This window comes from Pituophis catenifer, unplaced genomic scaffold, assembly GCF_029215685.1.
Source record: "Pituophis catenifer annectens isolate HBS135680 unplaced genomic scaffold, rPitCat1.0.hap2 SCAF_8, whole genome shotgun sequence".
Lineage (NCBI taxonomy): Eukaryota > Metazoa > Chordata > Lepidosauria > Squamata > Colubridae > Pituophis > Pituophis catenifer.
The window spans coordinates 37,908,509-37,923,773 of record NW_027256888.1 but is presented as its reverse complement, the minus strand read 5'-3'; the positions used below and the strand labels follow the sequence as shown (position 1 = coordinate 37,923,773).

The window sequence follows — 15,265 nt, the reverse complement described above, 5'->3', positions numbered from 1 at the left end:
TTTTCCACAGCACCCGGCTCTTTGAGGGGGGTGACATGTGGGGAGGGGGAGAAGCAAGATGTGTCTTGCCGTCTCTTCTCCCCACCACCACCAGGGGCCGGGGAGATGCGAGATGCGCGTCTTACTTGCCTTGCAGCTCGGTCACGTGTCTCGCTATTGTATGCAGGCAAACACGTAGGATAAAACCAAACTTCTCGTGAGTTCGAGAAGTTTGATTGAACTTGCTAGGATTTTTTTACCTTACGTGTTTGCCTGCAGACAACGGCGAGACACGTGACGGAGCTGCAAGGCAGGTAAGACGGCTCCACACACCCCAATGGTAACAGCAACCTGGCTGCTGCCCTTTCCCACCATCTCTTTGTCGAGGGGGATGGCAGGTAGGGCGCAGGGGAAGCGAGAGGCATGGAGCAAGACAGGGCTCGCTCTTCTTGCCATCTCTTCTCCCCCTCTCGCCGGGCATGACAGGGCTTCTGTCCCTGCCCCAATTAGATGCAATTGGGGATGGCAGGTGGGGAAGGGTGGGTCCGGGGAGATACGAGATGCGTGTCTTACTTGCCTTGTAGCTCTGTTGCATGTCTCGCCGTTGTCTGCAGGCAAAAACATTGTAGGGTAAAACCAAACCTCGCGAGTTCGAGAAGTTTGAACTCGCGAGGTTTCTTTTACCCTACAACGTGTTTGCCTGCAGACAATGGCAAGACACGCAACGGAGCTACAAGGCAGATAAGACACATTTCACGTCTCCCCAGCCTCACCCCTCCCCACTTGCCACCCCCAAATTGCATCCAATTGGGGCAGGGACAGGAAGCCCTGCCATGTCCGACGAGAGGAGGAGAAGAGCCGGCAAGAAGAGCGAGCCCTGTCTTGCTCCATGCCTCTCGCTTCTCCCCTACTCCCCTCAATAAAGAGCCGGGCACTGTGGAAAAGGGAGCCAGGTGGGCACGGGCTTTGGGCGTCTGGGACTGCTGGGAGCCGCCCGGCGGAGAGGCGGGAGCAGGGCGAGAGTTTGCAAGAGATCGCTTCCCCTTTGTCTTCTCTCCCAAAAGCGCTCCTCTGGTGCAGCCACTTCTGCAGTAGGAAATTTGCGCCTTGCACCGGCCTTCCGAAGGGTACCATAGCACCAGCTATCCACAATTTGTTAACCCTTATTTTGTCCTGACCCATGCGGCCCAGTACTGTTGGGATGAAATAAGGGTAAAAAAATTGTGGATAGCTGCTGCTACAGTACCCTTTGGAAGGCCGCCATGAGGCACATGGGGTGCATCGCTTGGCCTCCTGTTACAGAAGTGGTCGTAATCCATGGCAAAACCGGCCCCACTTGTTGGAGAGCTTATTTTCAGGGGAGGGCGTATATTTATGCCCACCTCAAAAATTGGCCTTATTTTCGGGACATGTCCTATTTTCGGGGAAACACAGTAGGTGAGCATAGCCAGCTCAATACTGCTTACTGTGTGTGTCTGAGTCAGGATGACTGGATCGGCCCAGAACAAGTTGCGCTGGTTAAGTAGACATGGTGACAACTTGGTGCCCCACAAGCTCACCTCCCCAAACTGCTGGCAGCCAAGCATGTGCACGCACGCACGCGCATGCACACACACACACTCCCAAGTTTGGGGTCTTTTATCTACAGAGAAAGGAGTGGATAGGATCTTCCTATTGTTGAAGATGCTTTGGTTACAAAACCAGGTCTCCTCACATGGAGACGGAGTGAGCCTCCTTCTGACCCACACACTTTGCCCTCCTGCATACACCACGAGCAACCTAACCAAGGAGAGCAAACACAGCAGCAGCAGCCTTGAGAAGGAAGTTGGTCTGGTCTGTGGGGTCCTGGTGCCCTGAGAAGTCGAGGGCCAGGCTGGGTGCTTGCCCTCTGCTACCTAGGGCTCAGGACAGCCTGCTCCACCATCTGGGGGTCCTCCGTATGGCCTGAGAGGGACAGCGAGGCTCCTCTGGAGGGTTTGACCCTTTCCCTGGTCTTACCTTCCTCCGTTGAAGACAATGGATCCCCCCAGTTTTGCCTTGGTGACCGCAGGCGCCCCACTTCCTCTTCCCTGGAACTGTGGCTGTGCCAGTCCCCAACCCAGGTAGGTTTATCTCTGAGAGGAATCTTCCTCTGTCTGATCCACCCAGGGTTTGGTGATGCAAACCTGATTGGCTGACTTATCTATTATCATAGTATATGAATATATTATTTATTTATTTAGCAACTTTTAAAATTGGTTCACAGAGACCCCTAGGTTAATGGTTCTCAGGGACTTTAATCTACCATCCAGAGATGCTGAGTTTATAACAATACAGCTTTATTACAGGTTGAGCTGGCATTCAAGAGGAAACTAAACAGATACAATTTATTTAATTTTTATTTGATATATAGTATTTATATGCTGCCCAACTCGCTTCTACAGTGATAGTCTTTCAACCATTCCTCGTAAGTTTTGTTGTTCCAGAACTTCATCATCTTGGTGTTTTCCTCTGGACATGCTTCAGATTGTCAACATTTTTCTTAAAATGTTGTGCCCCAGACATGAAGTGTTTTAGATCTGATCTGAACAATGCAGAAGATACAATAGCAAGGATTCTCTTCATCTTGATACTATGATTCTGTTGAGGCAACCTAGGACTGCTTTTTTCTGCAGCTACATAAACATTGGTTTATATTCATATATTGTTGGTCATGCTACTGCATATATTGTTACTCAGTGTGATCTCTCTCATCCTATGCAAAGCCTGAAATTATATTCATCTTGGCTTTATTTGTTTTGCATTACCATATCTTGATTCAATGTGATTTCCAAAGATTCATCTCTTAACCCAAAGTCTAACAAATTACCACCTGCCCCTCCCAACCTCATCCCTGCTGAACACAACAAATTGAATAGATGCAGATGGTATGTATCCAGTCATCCGAAGAACAGGTATAGAGATAGAGTTATCAAAGGACAGACGTAATAATATTTTGAAGCAGAGCTATGCAGGATTGAGATTTATATGGGTCTGGCAAAATAGGAGTGGCTAGAGAAGGAATGTCATGTCCATGGAACAAGAATGATTAGTAAATTAATGAATTTTGACGGAATATCAGATTTATCATGATGGGTATTTTATAGACATAATATTACAAACTTCCAAGGAAAGTTACCTGTATTTACTTCTAGAGAGAAAAATTAACCTGAAATCAGTACAGCTGTGATATATTTGAAAGAAGCACAAAACAAACATAATATGGATATTCTTCTTTCGGGTGAAGAGCCATGATCTCTGATTAACGATAAATAGGCTTCCTTGTACTGGAATAGTTTCAATTGGTAAATAAAGAAAACTTGTGGCATGGACAAAAAGAGGTATGGAAAAAATTTAATGCCATATCTATTAAATACTCAGTCCACACGATCACTGACTGAGGCGAGGCGGTTGCAGCAATCAACAAACTTTATTACAAATGGCAACAACTTAACAACAGCAACAGCCGCGCTTTTGACAGCTCCTTTTATACAAGAGCTGTCACACAGTTAACCAATCAGAGAACAGCTGAACCATTCGTGCCGGTTGCTGGAGGGGGGGGAATTGCTTGCGGCAGTCTTAATATTCAACACCCCTTCCCACCCTGGTGGCACATGCGTAGTCTTGTAAGTATGCTGGCTCTGCCCCGAGCACCGGGGCCCAGGAACTTCAGTTTGGGGGTTACTAACTGCCTTGTCTCCTAGTACTGACGCGTCGCCCAAATCTACCCTCTGGGTGTCCTCGACTGCTTCATTGGCCACAACCGGTGAGTGAGATGGGGTTGCCTCAATTGGTGGGTGCGTGGGAGAGGGAGGAGGTTGATCCATAAGGACGGCGGGTGGCTCCGCCTGGTGTTCTGCTAGAACGCTGTCCCCGTGAGGTAGGCTCGTGGTCAACCACCGTTTCCGTAACTGATCCTGATGTCGTTTCCAAATCTTACCCTGGCCCAAGTCTACCTGATAGGAGCAAGGCCCCGCAATTCCTACAACTATCCCCGGAAGCCACAGGGGCTGCCCTCGTAATTCCGAGCGTAAACTGGGTCCCGCAATTGGAACGGCAGGTGCCGCCTCACTATATCCAATGGCTTAGCTGGGCAGTATAGAGGGTGTATGCGGTCAAGCGCTGTGCGCAGTTTACGGCCCATTAACAACTCAGCTGGGGTCTTATTTGTAAGGTGGCATGGGGTAGTATGCTGCGCTAAGAGATAACTACTTAATTTTTCTTGCCAACTCCCTGAGCCTAACTTCCGCAACGCGTTCTTGGCTGATCGGATGGCCTGTTCAGCACATCCGTTGCTAGACGGATGGAACGGGGCAATGAGACAGTGCCTAATTCCCTGGGTGGCTAGGAAAACCTCGAAGGGGGTGGACGTAAATTGGGGCCCATTATCCAACACCAGAATGTCGGGTAACCCATGGGTCGTGAACAACCCCCAGAGAGCCCGTATGACAGCCTCTGAAGTGGTGGACGGCGTCAGGACTACCTCTACCCACTTTGAAAAGGCATCGGCCATTATGAGGAATGTTTGTCCCTGCATAGGACCCGCAAGGTCGATATGCACGCGGGACCAGGGCACCTTGGGGTCCTCCCACTCCCTGGGGATGTCTCTAGGAGGCATAGGACTATTTTCCTGACACTGCGGGCAGGTGACAACCCATTTAACAATATCCCTATCCAGGTTGGGCCACCACATATAGCAGCGACCCTGGGCCTTCATACGGACTATCCCTGGGTGGCCCTGATGAAGTTGGGACAACAGAGAATGCCGCAGTGAGGGCAGGACAACTACCCGGTGTCCCCATAAGAGGCAGCCACTTTGAGTTGGCAACTCCAGCTGCCGGCTCGCATAGGGCTGCAACTCCGGTGCAAAAGGGCCCTGTGGCCACCCCCTTGCCATCCAGTCCAAGACCTGGGACAATACGGCATCCCGGGCAGACAAATGGGCAATGTCCGAAGCAATCACAGGCAACGGGGAACAGTCGATCAGGCAGACGGCCACAGCAGGCACAGGGTCAGGCAGCAGAGTAGGCACCTCTGCTGAGCAGCGGCTCAAATCGTCAGCGTGTGCCAGGTCCTGCCCTGGGCGGTGCTGGAGGGTATACGAGTAGGCTGCCAAGAACGCTGAATAACGCGTCATCTGTGGAGGCAAAATGAGCGGGGCAGGACGGTCACCCGCAAGGATCCCAAGAAGTGGCTTGTGATCGGTGACCAGCAGGAACGAGCGGCCGTAGAGATAATGATGGAAACGTTTAACCCCCGCGACTAAGGCGAGGGCCTCCCGATCAAGCTGCGAATAGTTCCGTTCCGCAGGACCTAAGGTATGTGAGAAGTAGGCCATGGGGACTTCACGGCCATTAGGCAGGGCATGGCTAAGGACTGTGCCCACCCCATACGGGGAGGCATCGCAAACCAAAACAAGGGGCAGGTTCTCACAATACTAGGTCAGTACAAAATTCGAAACAAGGAGGCGTTTAACAGCATGGAAGGCGGCAGCCTCCCAAGAACCCCAAACCCAGGCTGCCCCACAGTCCAGCAAGCGATGTAAAGGCTCTGCCACGGACACCTTATGAGGCAGGAAAATGGCATAAAAATTTAAAAGGCCGAGGAAAGCCTGAAGATCTGCCTTACAGCGGGGGGGGGGGGTGGGAGGTCCACAATCGCTGCCGTTTTAACCGGAGTGGGGTGGATGCCAGAGCCATTTATCAAGAATCCCAGAAATTCCACCTCAGGCACTGCCACCTGGCATTTGGAGCGGTTCACCTTAAGCCCCGTAGCGTCAAATTGCCGGAGAACTCTGCGCAGCCTGTCCATCAGTTGTGCCTTGCTGGTAGCAGAGATCAAAACATTGTCAAAATATGGTATGACCCCGGGGATTCCTTGAAGAACTCTCTCCATCAAGCCCTGGAAGAGCCCCGGGGCCACACTCACACCGAATTGGAGGCGACGACACCGGAACGCCCCACGGTGTGTAACAATAGTTTGGGCCTCTGCGGTGTCATCATCGACCAGCAATTGCTGGTAGGCTTGTGAGAGGTCCAGCTTGGCGAACACAGAACCTCTGCCCAGTGAGTGCAAAACGTGCTGCACGACAGGGACAGGATACGCATGGCCCAGGAGCACCTTATTGATTGTTGAGTGGTAATCCGTGCAGATGTGGACCGAGCCATCAGCCTCAATGGGTGTTACAATCGGAGTTTCTCAATGGGAAAAATCCACAGGTTCTAAAATCCCCTGGGAAATGAGTTTATCAAGCTCAGCATCTACCTTAGCCTTAAGCGCGAATGGTACACGCCGGGGCTTCAATCTACAGGGAGGGAAACTAGGATCTGAACTAAAAAGACACCGGGGTACACTTATAACATCCCAACTTGCCATCAAACACAGCGGGGAACTCCCTTACTAAATTATCCAGCTCGTCAGGACTAATGGCGTTAACCTCTTGTATGGTCAGCCTTAGGGCCTCAAACCAGTTAAGGCCAAGTAAGCTTGGCAATGGGGCGGTGACTACCACTATAGGCAGCTTGCCATTAAACTTCTTAAACCTCACTCGGAATTTTCCACACCCCAAAATAGGAATTTGGACGCCCTGATAGTCTTGTAGGGTCACATCGCAAGGTGTGAGGCAGTGTTTGGCCAGCCGCGGCACCAGTCGTTTCATCGTGCTCCAGGATGCGAGCGTGGTAACGGAGCCGGAATCCACCTCCATCTGACAGGGCTTGCCTTCGATGGTAACCTCCACATAAATCTTCTTACGGAGCGAGGCCGTTGCAGCGAGGGTAACCATATTCACATCACCCGGCCCCCGCCCCCAGCTGGGCCTGTCATCTTGTGTACCGGGCCGCCTTGGCAAAGACCGGTGATCCCTATTCATCCGCGCTGGCACCGCAGCGATCGGTTGTGCCGACCAGCACACACGGGCAATGTGGCCATGGTGGCCACATCTGCGGCAAACTGCGTCTTTAAAACGGTAAGTGGATCGCAAATGGAATTCCCCACAACCCCGGCATTGCGAGGCTGCACCTGCATTTGGCCGGACTGGCTGCTGTGAACCCTGAACACGGTTCCCATTTCTTGCTTCGTCCTGCTCTTCCTCATCACTATAGTCCACTGAGCTGGCCGCTGAGCTGGAATGAACTGCTTCCCCCTTAGGTTGCTCTGTGCTTTGGCCCCGGAGAAGATCGGCTATAGATAACGAAGCGAGCTCTGCCGCACAAGCCTCTCTAACGCTTCTTGGAAAGACAGCTCTGGTTTAGCAATTAGCTGCCTCTTTAAATTTTGATCCCTCACGCCACTGACAATCCAATCCAATAAGTAATCGTCTAGGTCAACAAATTGGCAATGCCTAGCCGCTTTCCTCAGAGCGGCTACATACTGGCTGATGGACTCCCCCTCAGCCTGGTCCCTGTGGTAAAAATGTTGCCTTCTAGCAATGCGGGACGGTGCGGGGGGCGTAATGCTTTTTTAATTTGGACATAAAATTATCCCATGTTCCTGCGTGAATAGACTGGGGGGCCATCAAAGTCATTGCTGTGTCAAACATCTCTGGGCCACAAAAGCTCAAGAAATATGCTCTCTTACGTTCGCTTGACAAATCACGGTAATCATTAGCAATGAGGAAGCATTCAAAATGGGCAACATACGTCTCCCATGACTCTGTTGCCGGGTTAAATGGGGCGAACTGTTGGGACATAGCCATTGTCTCTCACCACGGCTGAGGCGCACCAGCGATGTGTAACTGCCTCACGCTTGGATTGGCTCCACAACAACCACCGACACTGGAATCTCCACTATGCCCCCAAGAGCCGCCAGGCATATCCCACCTTCGTCGCCACTATTAAATACTCAGTCCACACGATCACTGACTAAGGCGAGGCGAGGCGGCTGCAGCAATCAACAAACTTTATTATGAACGGCAACAACTTAACAACAGCAACAGCCATGCTTTTGACAGCTCCTTTTATACAAGAGCTGTCACTCGGTTAACCAATCAGAGAACAGCTGAACCATTTGTGCCGGTGATGGGGGTGGGGGAATCGCTTGCGGCAGTCTTAATATTCAACAATATCAAAGCTAATAAATCTCCCTGATGAGCTGAACTGAGGGTCACTTATGAAAAAAATGTAATTTATTGAAAAGACAAAGTTTAGAATATTGCTTTTCAATCAAATTTTTCCTTGCATACTTTGATGAAAATTGAAAAAAAAAATCAGTGATTTTATTTATTATTCCAATGGAACATATTCAGAAATTGGATGGATAGATATTTGAGTAATTTAAAAATATGCAATGTTTAATCTCATTATAGTATACTGTCAAGGCAAGGAATCTGACAATTGCCCAAATGGTTGGATGCTCTGACACACTGATCAATAGAAGACTGCTTCCACTTCAATTAAAAAAGAGTCTCTGCAAAGACTTGGTTGACATCTTCTGGAGGTGGTTCAAGCCTGCTGACTGCTTCCTTTGTTGGATTTGTGAAAGGCCAGCTAACTGAGTAGATATGCACAGAACTCAGTAACAGTGAAGACTTTTGGCAAGATGGAGATGTATTAAATTGCAGGTTGTTATTCCTTCCATGAGTTATTGAAAAGTTATTTTTCCCTTCCTATCAGAAAGAATTGTTAAGCAGGAATACTAACTATCCTTTTAAGCAGAAGAAATAACAGAGTCCTTCTGCAGTGGAGCACTTGCTTTAGCTAATAGAACCAATTACAATTCCAGTTTATGAAGAAGTAGCTGTATTGCTAAGGGCAATGTTATCAAGTGAGAAAGTATGCATTTTCCCCAAAGGAGTTGGGGCTTGGGCTGAAACTCCATAACAAGAGAAGCACAGGACCAATTGTGACTCAGAGCTATAGTATCTTCTAATTTGCTAAGTAGGAAATGATATACAGGTGAAACTCAAAAAATTAACTTATAAATAAATAAATAATAACTTTCAGTTCACTTGTTGTATAATTCCACAATCATTTTTTGTTCTTACTTTTTTCCTGGATATGAACATACTGCTTTCTAATCATAGTATAAACGTGTCTGCTGCTAGATTGCAGAATATTTAAAATATACAGGTAAAACTCAAAAAACTAGAATATCGTGCAAAAGTTCATTTATTTCGGTAATGCAGCTTAAAAGGTGAAACTAATATATGAGATAGACTCATTACATGCAAAGCGAGATAGTTCAAGCCTTGATTTGTCATACTGTTGATGATTATGGTTTACAGCTCATGAAAACCCCAAATTCACAATCTCAGAAAATTAGAATATTGTGAAAAGGTTCAATATTCTAGGCTCAAAATGTCCCACTCTAATCAGCTAAGTAAGACATAACAACTGCAAAGGGCTCCTGAGCCTTTAAATGGTCTCTCAGTCTAGTTCAGTAGGAATCACAATCATGGGAAAGACTGCTGACCTGACAGTTGTTCAGAAAACCATCATTGATACCCTCCATAAGGAGGGAAAGCCTCAAAAAGTAATTGCAAAAGAAGTTGGATGTTCCCAAAGTGCTGTATCAAAGCACATTAATAAAAAGTTATGTGGAAGGGAAAAGTGTGGAAGAAAAAGGTTGCACAAGCAGCAGGGATGACCACAGCCTGGAGAGGATTGTCAGGAAAAGGCCATTCAAAAGTGTTGGGGACTTTTGGACTGAGGCTGGAGTCAGTGCATCAAGAGCCACCACGCACAGACGGATCCTGGACATGGGCTTCAAATGTCGTATTCCTCTTGTCAAGCCGCTCCTGAACAACGAACAATGTCAGAAGTGTCTTACCTGGGCTAAAGAAAAAAAGTCCTCTTTTCTGATGAGAGCAACTTTTGCATCTCATTTGGAAACCAAGGGCCCAGAGTCTGGAGGAAGAATGTAGAGGCGCACACTGCAAGATGCTTGAAGTCCAGTGTGAAGTTTCCACAGTCTGTGTTGATTTGGGGAGCCATGACATCTGCTGGTGTTGATCCACTGTGCTTCATTAAATCCAGGGTCAACGCAGCTGTCTACCAGGAGATTTTGGAGCACTTCATGCTTCCTTCCGCAGACGAGCTTTATGGGGATGCTGACTTCATTTTCCAGCAGGACTTGGCACCTGCTCACACTGCCAAAAGTACCAAAACCTAGGATTACGGTGCTTGATTGGCCAGCAAACTCGCCTGATCTGAACCCCATAGAGAATCTATGGGGCATTGCTAAGAGAAAGATGAGAGACATGAGACCATGCAGAAGAGCTGAAGGCCGCTATTGAAGCATCCTGGTCTTTGTAATACCTCAGCAGTGCCACAGGCTGATAGCATCCATGCCACACCGCATTGAGGCAGTAATTGATGCAAAAGGGGCCCAAACCAAGTACTGAGTACATATGCATGCTTATACTTTTCAGAGGTCTGATATTGTTCTATGTATAATCCTTGTTTTATTGATTTCATGTAATATTCTAATTTTCTGAGATTGTGAATTTGGGGTTTTCATGAGCTGTAAGCCATAATCGTCAAAATTATGACAAATCAAGGCTTGAACTATCTCGCTTTGTATGTAATGAGTCTATCTCATATATTAGTTTCACCTTTTAAGCTGCATTACCAAAATAAATGAACTTTTGCACGATATTCTAGTTTTTTGAGTTTTACTTGTATATTTTAAATATTCTGCAATCTAGCAGCAGACACGTTTATATTATGATTAGAAAGCAGTATGTTCATATCCAGGAAAAAAGTAAGAACAAAAAATGATTGTGGAATTATACAACAAGTGAACTGAAAGTTTAGATGGAGGATATCCTCATAACATGAAGAAAAGAGCTAATAGCCTGTCAAAAGAAACTGTATCAGATTTAAGGTCAAGTAAAACATAAATTTTTCATATTTTGAAGAGAACAAGCAATCTCTTGTGGTTGTCATGGAGAGATGTTTACAGGAATTGTAAGTACACAGACTTTTTATATACAGTTTCTCATGCCTAACAAAATTTAAATCACTGCATAGACTGAATCTAGTTATAATAGAGTTTCTTTTTCCAATATTCCAAATGTGACAATATTATGTAACCACATGAGAAGATATGCCCTGAAAAATGCCAGAAAAGCTTGTTTCTCACTGATTTCCCATTAGGAATTATAAAACAAATTAAAGAATCTAACCTTTTCATTTTCCAGTTTGTTTATAGTTTCCTCATAATAGGAAATCTCAGACAACTACATTTGCACCCCAAAACCATATTCTGCAGTTCCAGAGGCACTCCAAACAGCAGCAAAATAACACAAATTAGTAGAAGGAAATTATTCAAAAGTTGTAGAAATTGTTAGGTTTATTTTTAAAAAGTAACAAAAAGAAGTAGGTGCTTTAAAACTCCAAAAGTTTTAAGATGATTAAAAGACAAAAAATATGTAGCTAAGGTTTGAATTGTGGAGTCTTTGGTGCTCTCTGAGATTTCATTACTGGCCTATGTATCATTAGTGCTGTTGAGTGTGGGGCTTGCTTATATACAGTAGCTTGCCCTACCAGTGTTCATGGAAATGTGGCTTTCTCCTTGAAAGTCCCTTGATTAGGCTATTGTTCTTTGCTGATTGTTTATCTGTGTTAATCCCTACTCATCAGTGTTGGTTGCTGAAAGAGATATAGTCTGGTCTTTTTGCTTTCTTCTTAGTTTTCTTTTTTTTTTAACAAAAACTGTTATCTCTTTAAAATAGTGTGTAAATGTGGTTTATCTCCAAATGTCCATTGATGGCTGATTTGTCTGAATGCCAATTCCCTAGCATCTTGGATGCATCATTTCCCGGTTGAAACTATGATTCAGTCTGCTCAGATTAAGGAATTTTCATAGTCTTCTAACTTTAATATGATACATATCAGAAACAACTAAAAGATTTTTACATCAAAAACTTCTCAGAAACCACCAATAGACGACAACCGCAAGACATCATTGTAGCACACAAACCAACTAAAGCCATCCAAAATATCTTAAGTATATGTAATTGTGAGGATGCCACTTATTTTCACATTTGGTGGACATGTAAAAAGGTTAAAGCGTTTTGGATTAAAATTTGGTGGATTTTACAAAATATTCTTAAAAAAAGGTTGAAATTTACACCACAGCTGTTTCTGCTGGGTATAGTTACGGATTGTACAGTTATAGAGACTAAATTGATTTTGAACTTAATAACTGCAGCAAGACTGTTGGTGGCACAATATTGGAAGAAGCAAGATTTACCTACAATCCAAGAGTGGACAATGAAAGTTACAAACCTAGCGGAAATGGCAAAAATTTCGGCGTACCTGAAGGATCATTCAAATGAAAGATATTTAAGAGACTGGAGAAGATGGATAGATTATATTCAAAATAAATACCGGAATAAGAAATTGCAGATAGGTTATGAATGATTATATAGATATTTGGTGTGTCTTTAAGTAATAAAGCTAGGCGGGTAATTAGGGAATTGAAGGAACAAGAGATGTGGAATGTCATAATTATTTAGACTAGGATTGATTATGATTGTTGAAGGTTATACCCTGTAATTTGTTCTGGGAAGAGGAGGGGGGGGAGGTTGAGGTAGGGAAGGGGGGAGAAATATGTAAACTTTTTGTAAAACTTTTCAATAAAAAACAAAACAAAACATCTTAAGTAAATCAAAAGATCCTGTAGCCCCAGAAGGAAAAAAAAAACCAGGAGTCATCTACAACATACCATACCAACAACATACAACATAAGGACTGTTACAGACATTATGTAGGACAAACACGCCGAAAATTAACAGAGTACATCCATGAATATCAACAAGCAGGTTTAAGATGACTATTTCAGCAATAACCCCTCCTTCCAAAATATAGGAGGTTGTAAACATTAAGGTCTGTTCAATGAAGGTTAGGAGCCCTAGATATCAATAATTAGAAGGCAAGAATAAAGACTTAATAGGTTCCTTTCCTTTTGAAAATATGCCGCTTTTTACTGTTTTTCTTTCAAAGAAAAAAATATCTTTGCTGAATAAGAATTACAGATTTAATGTATGCTTACAGCAAAATGTATGCTTAACACAATGCCAAGTATGAAACAAAAGGCATTAGGAACTATAGAGACTAAACAACCTTTATCTCCACCCTTTTAATCACTGCTTAGAAAACTTAGTGTATATCAAAATATAAGACAAACTTATGGTCAGCCTTATTTGTTTTGAAACTAAAGTTAAGAATAAGTAGCATTAAATATGTACAATACAATAATTGAATGTATTTAAATGCCTCCAAGTTAATAGGAAACTTTTAATTTACAATATACCTTAACTTAATTACATTATTTATTTAAAACAATAATTTACTTAAAACAATAATGTGATTAAAATTTAGATCAGTTTTAATCAACCGCACATCAGTTTCTAAGTATAAATACGGACATTTTAACTTCATATTTAGATATTCAATATCTGACATTAGTGGCACTTAAATGTGCCCAAATGTTTTTTTTGTGCATACCTTTTTTGTGCATACAGTAATTGAAGTCTTTGCCTAATACTTTGAACCAAAAAGTCTTTGAGTCTAATAAACTTCTTACCATTATTGCCATATACTGCATCAAATTATCATGCATCAGAATCAGTCCCATGCAACTCTTTTTATTCTCTTTGATAATAGGCAGACTGGCAATAATCTCAGGCAATCATATTCAAACAGCAGGAAAAGCAAATTTCTTCGACTGCTAAAGAACTATTTTTTTGTTATTTTATTATTTCATATTATTTTCAGTGGCTTCAGCTTCAACAAGGGTCTAAATTCAAAGATTTTATTCAGCTGGTGCTTTAGACTGAGCTTAAATTTAAGAAATGCATTTCAACACAAAGTTTTAACATTTCAGAAAGCTTACGGCTTGGTTTAACAGAATATTTTATTTGGGGTTCAGAGACATTTTAGTTATGCCAGTAAAACCTGACATTTCACTCTTATATTGTTTATGTAATAATCACAGTCTCTGCCATTATACTATGGTATAATGCGCTAATTGATAGAGTGTTGGATCACTGCATTTTACATTTTACAATTAGTTAATTGTATTGAGTTGAGTAAATACTCAACTCAATACAACATAAGCAATCATGAGTAACTTATTCAGTAAAATAATGCTTTAAAGCATGGGAAAAAGAAAGAAGAATTAAGCAATGCTTTTCATTATTTACGTGTAAGTGACATTTTTAAAAGTAAAGATATACAGGCTTTTTGCTAGAAGAAAACTATTTTGTGTATAACCAATATACTACACTTTTAATATAAAGATGGCTGAATGATAGCCAACCCTTATAAAAGAAAAACACTCTTAAATTATAGTTCAATTTTTTAAAAATAACATTTCAGATGCCATTTTTGAAGGAAAATATTTATAAAATACAGGTATTTCCTATTCCATGTAATTTTTTACATGGAAATATTCACATGGTTTCCAGCAATTGCTAGTAAGTTATCTTTAAACTGTAAGTGTGGTGCTGACTCTATATTTTTAGTTCCAGATCTATATCTAGATCTTTACCTCCAGCAGTACTGGAATATAGGTTTATAATGAACATAAAAAGGAAAGCTTACCTATAAAATAAGATAGCAGTATTGCCAGAAGCACAGACACCCCAACAGCACAGAGCGCTGTACATTTCCAGCTACAGTACTTTGAAGACTTCTTAAATTTAAAAGCACTTCTTGATAAGGTGTTCCTAGGTAGTGGTCGTGTAGGAGGGGAATAAACTGAGCCAGACGCCATTGTGTAACCCGGTGTTGCAGTACTGAACAGTGGTGTTGTCCCTGTTCCTGTTTTGAATAGGAAATGCCTGCAGAAAAAAAAAATACATATATTTAAAATTTACACAAACTAATTTGTAAAATGCTTTATATTATTTTCTTAATGTGCTATCTATTATATTTTCCTGTGTATTTACTTAATCCTTCTTAGATAGGAATAGTTTTAAACATGATATTAAATATTTTTGTTACAAGTATCAAGCACTGCATGGAAAAAGTTATTAGAATTGTTGATTGATGCTGTTACTGCTTCCAACATGATTTTTCTAAGCAGATTGTTAAATCAAATTAATTGGAAACATTTTCTAAAGAACATGTAAAACCTTATATATCCAGCAAAACAGTGTATAGTTTGTATCACCAACTGGATAAATATTCCCTATATTATGAAAGCCCCATGAGTTCAAGAATAAGAAAATAAATTTCTTACATGATAAGATAAAGATAAATGTTCTATAGGCCAATCTAGTCTCCTGTTGACTTCTGTCAGAAACCTCTCAGCTGGCAAA

At 43.1% G+C, this 15,265-nt stretch overlaps 1 protein-coding gene across 3 annotated transcripts in view; it reads right to left on the bottom strand.

The window, feature by feature from the left end:
* The window catches only part of LOC139320510 (teneurin-3), a 163,824-nt gene extending 149,054 nt beyond the window's left edge, over positions 1-14,770 (bottom strand). For all 3 annotated transcript variants that reach the window (XM_070948858.1, XM_070948859.1, XM_070948860.1), the window contains exon 1: positions 14,547-14,770. In XM_070948858.1, the coding sequence (XP_070804959.1) occupies positions 14,547-14,718 (172 nt within the window). In that variant the 5' untranslated portion in view covers positions 14,719-14,770. The remainder of the gene's footprint in view (positions 1-14,546) is intronic.
* Positions 14,771-15,265: the final 495 nt, after the last annotated feature.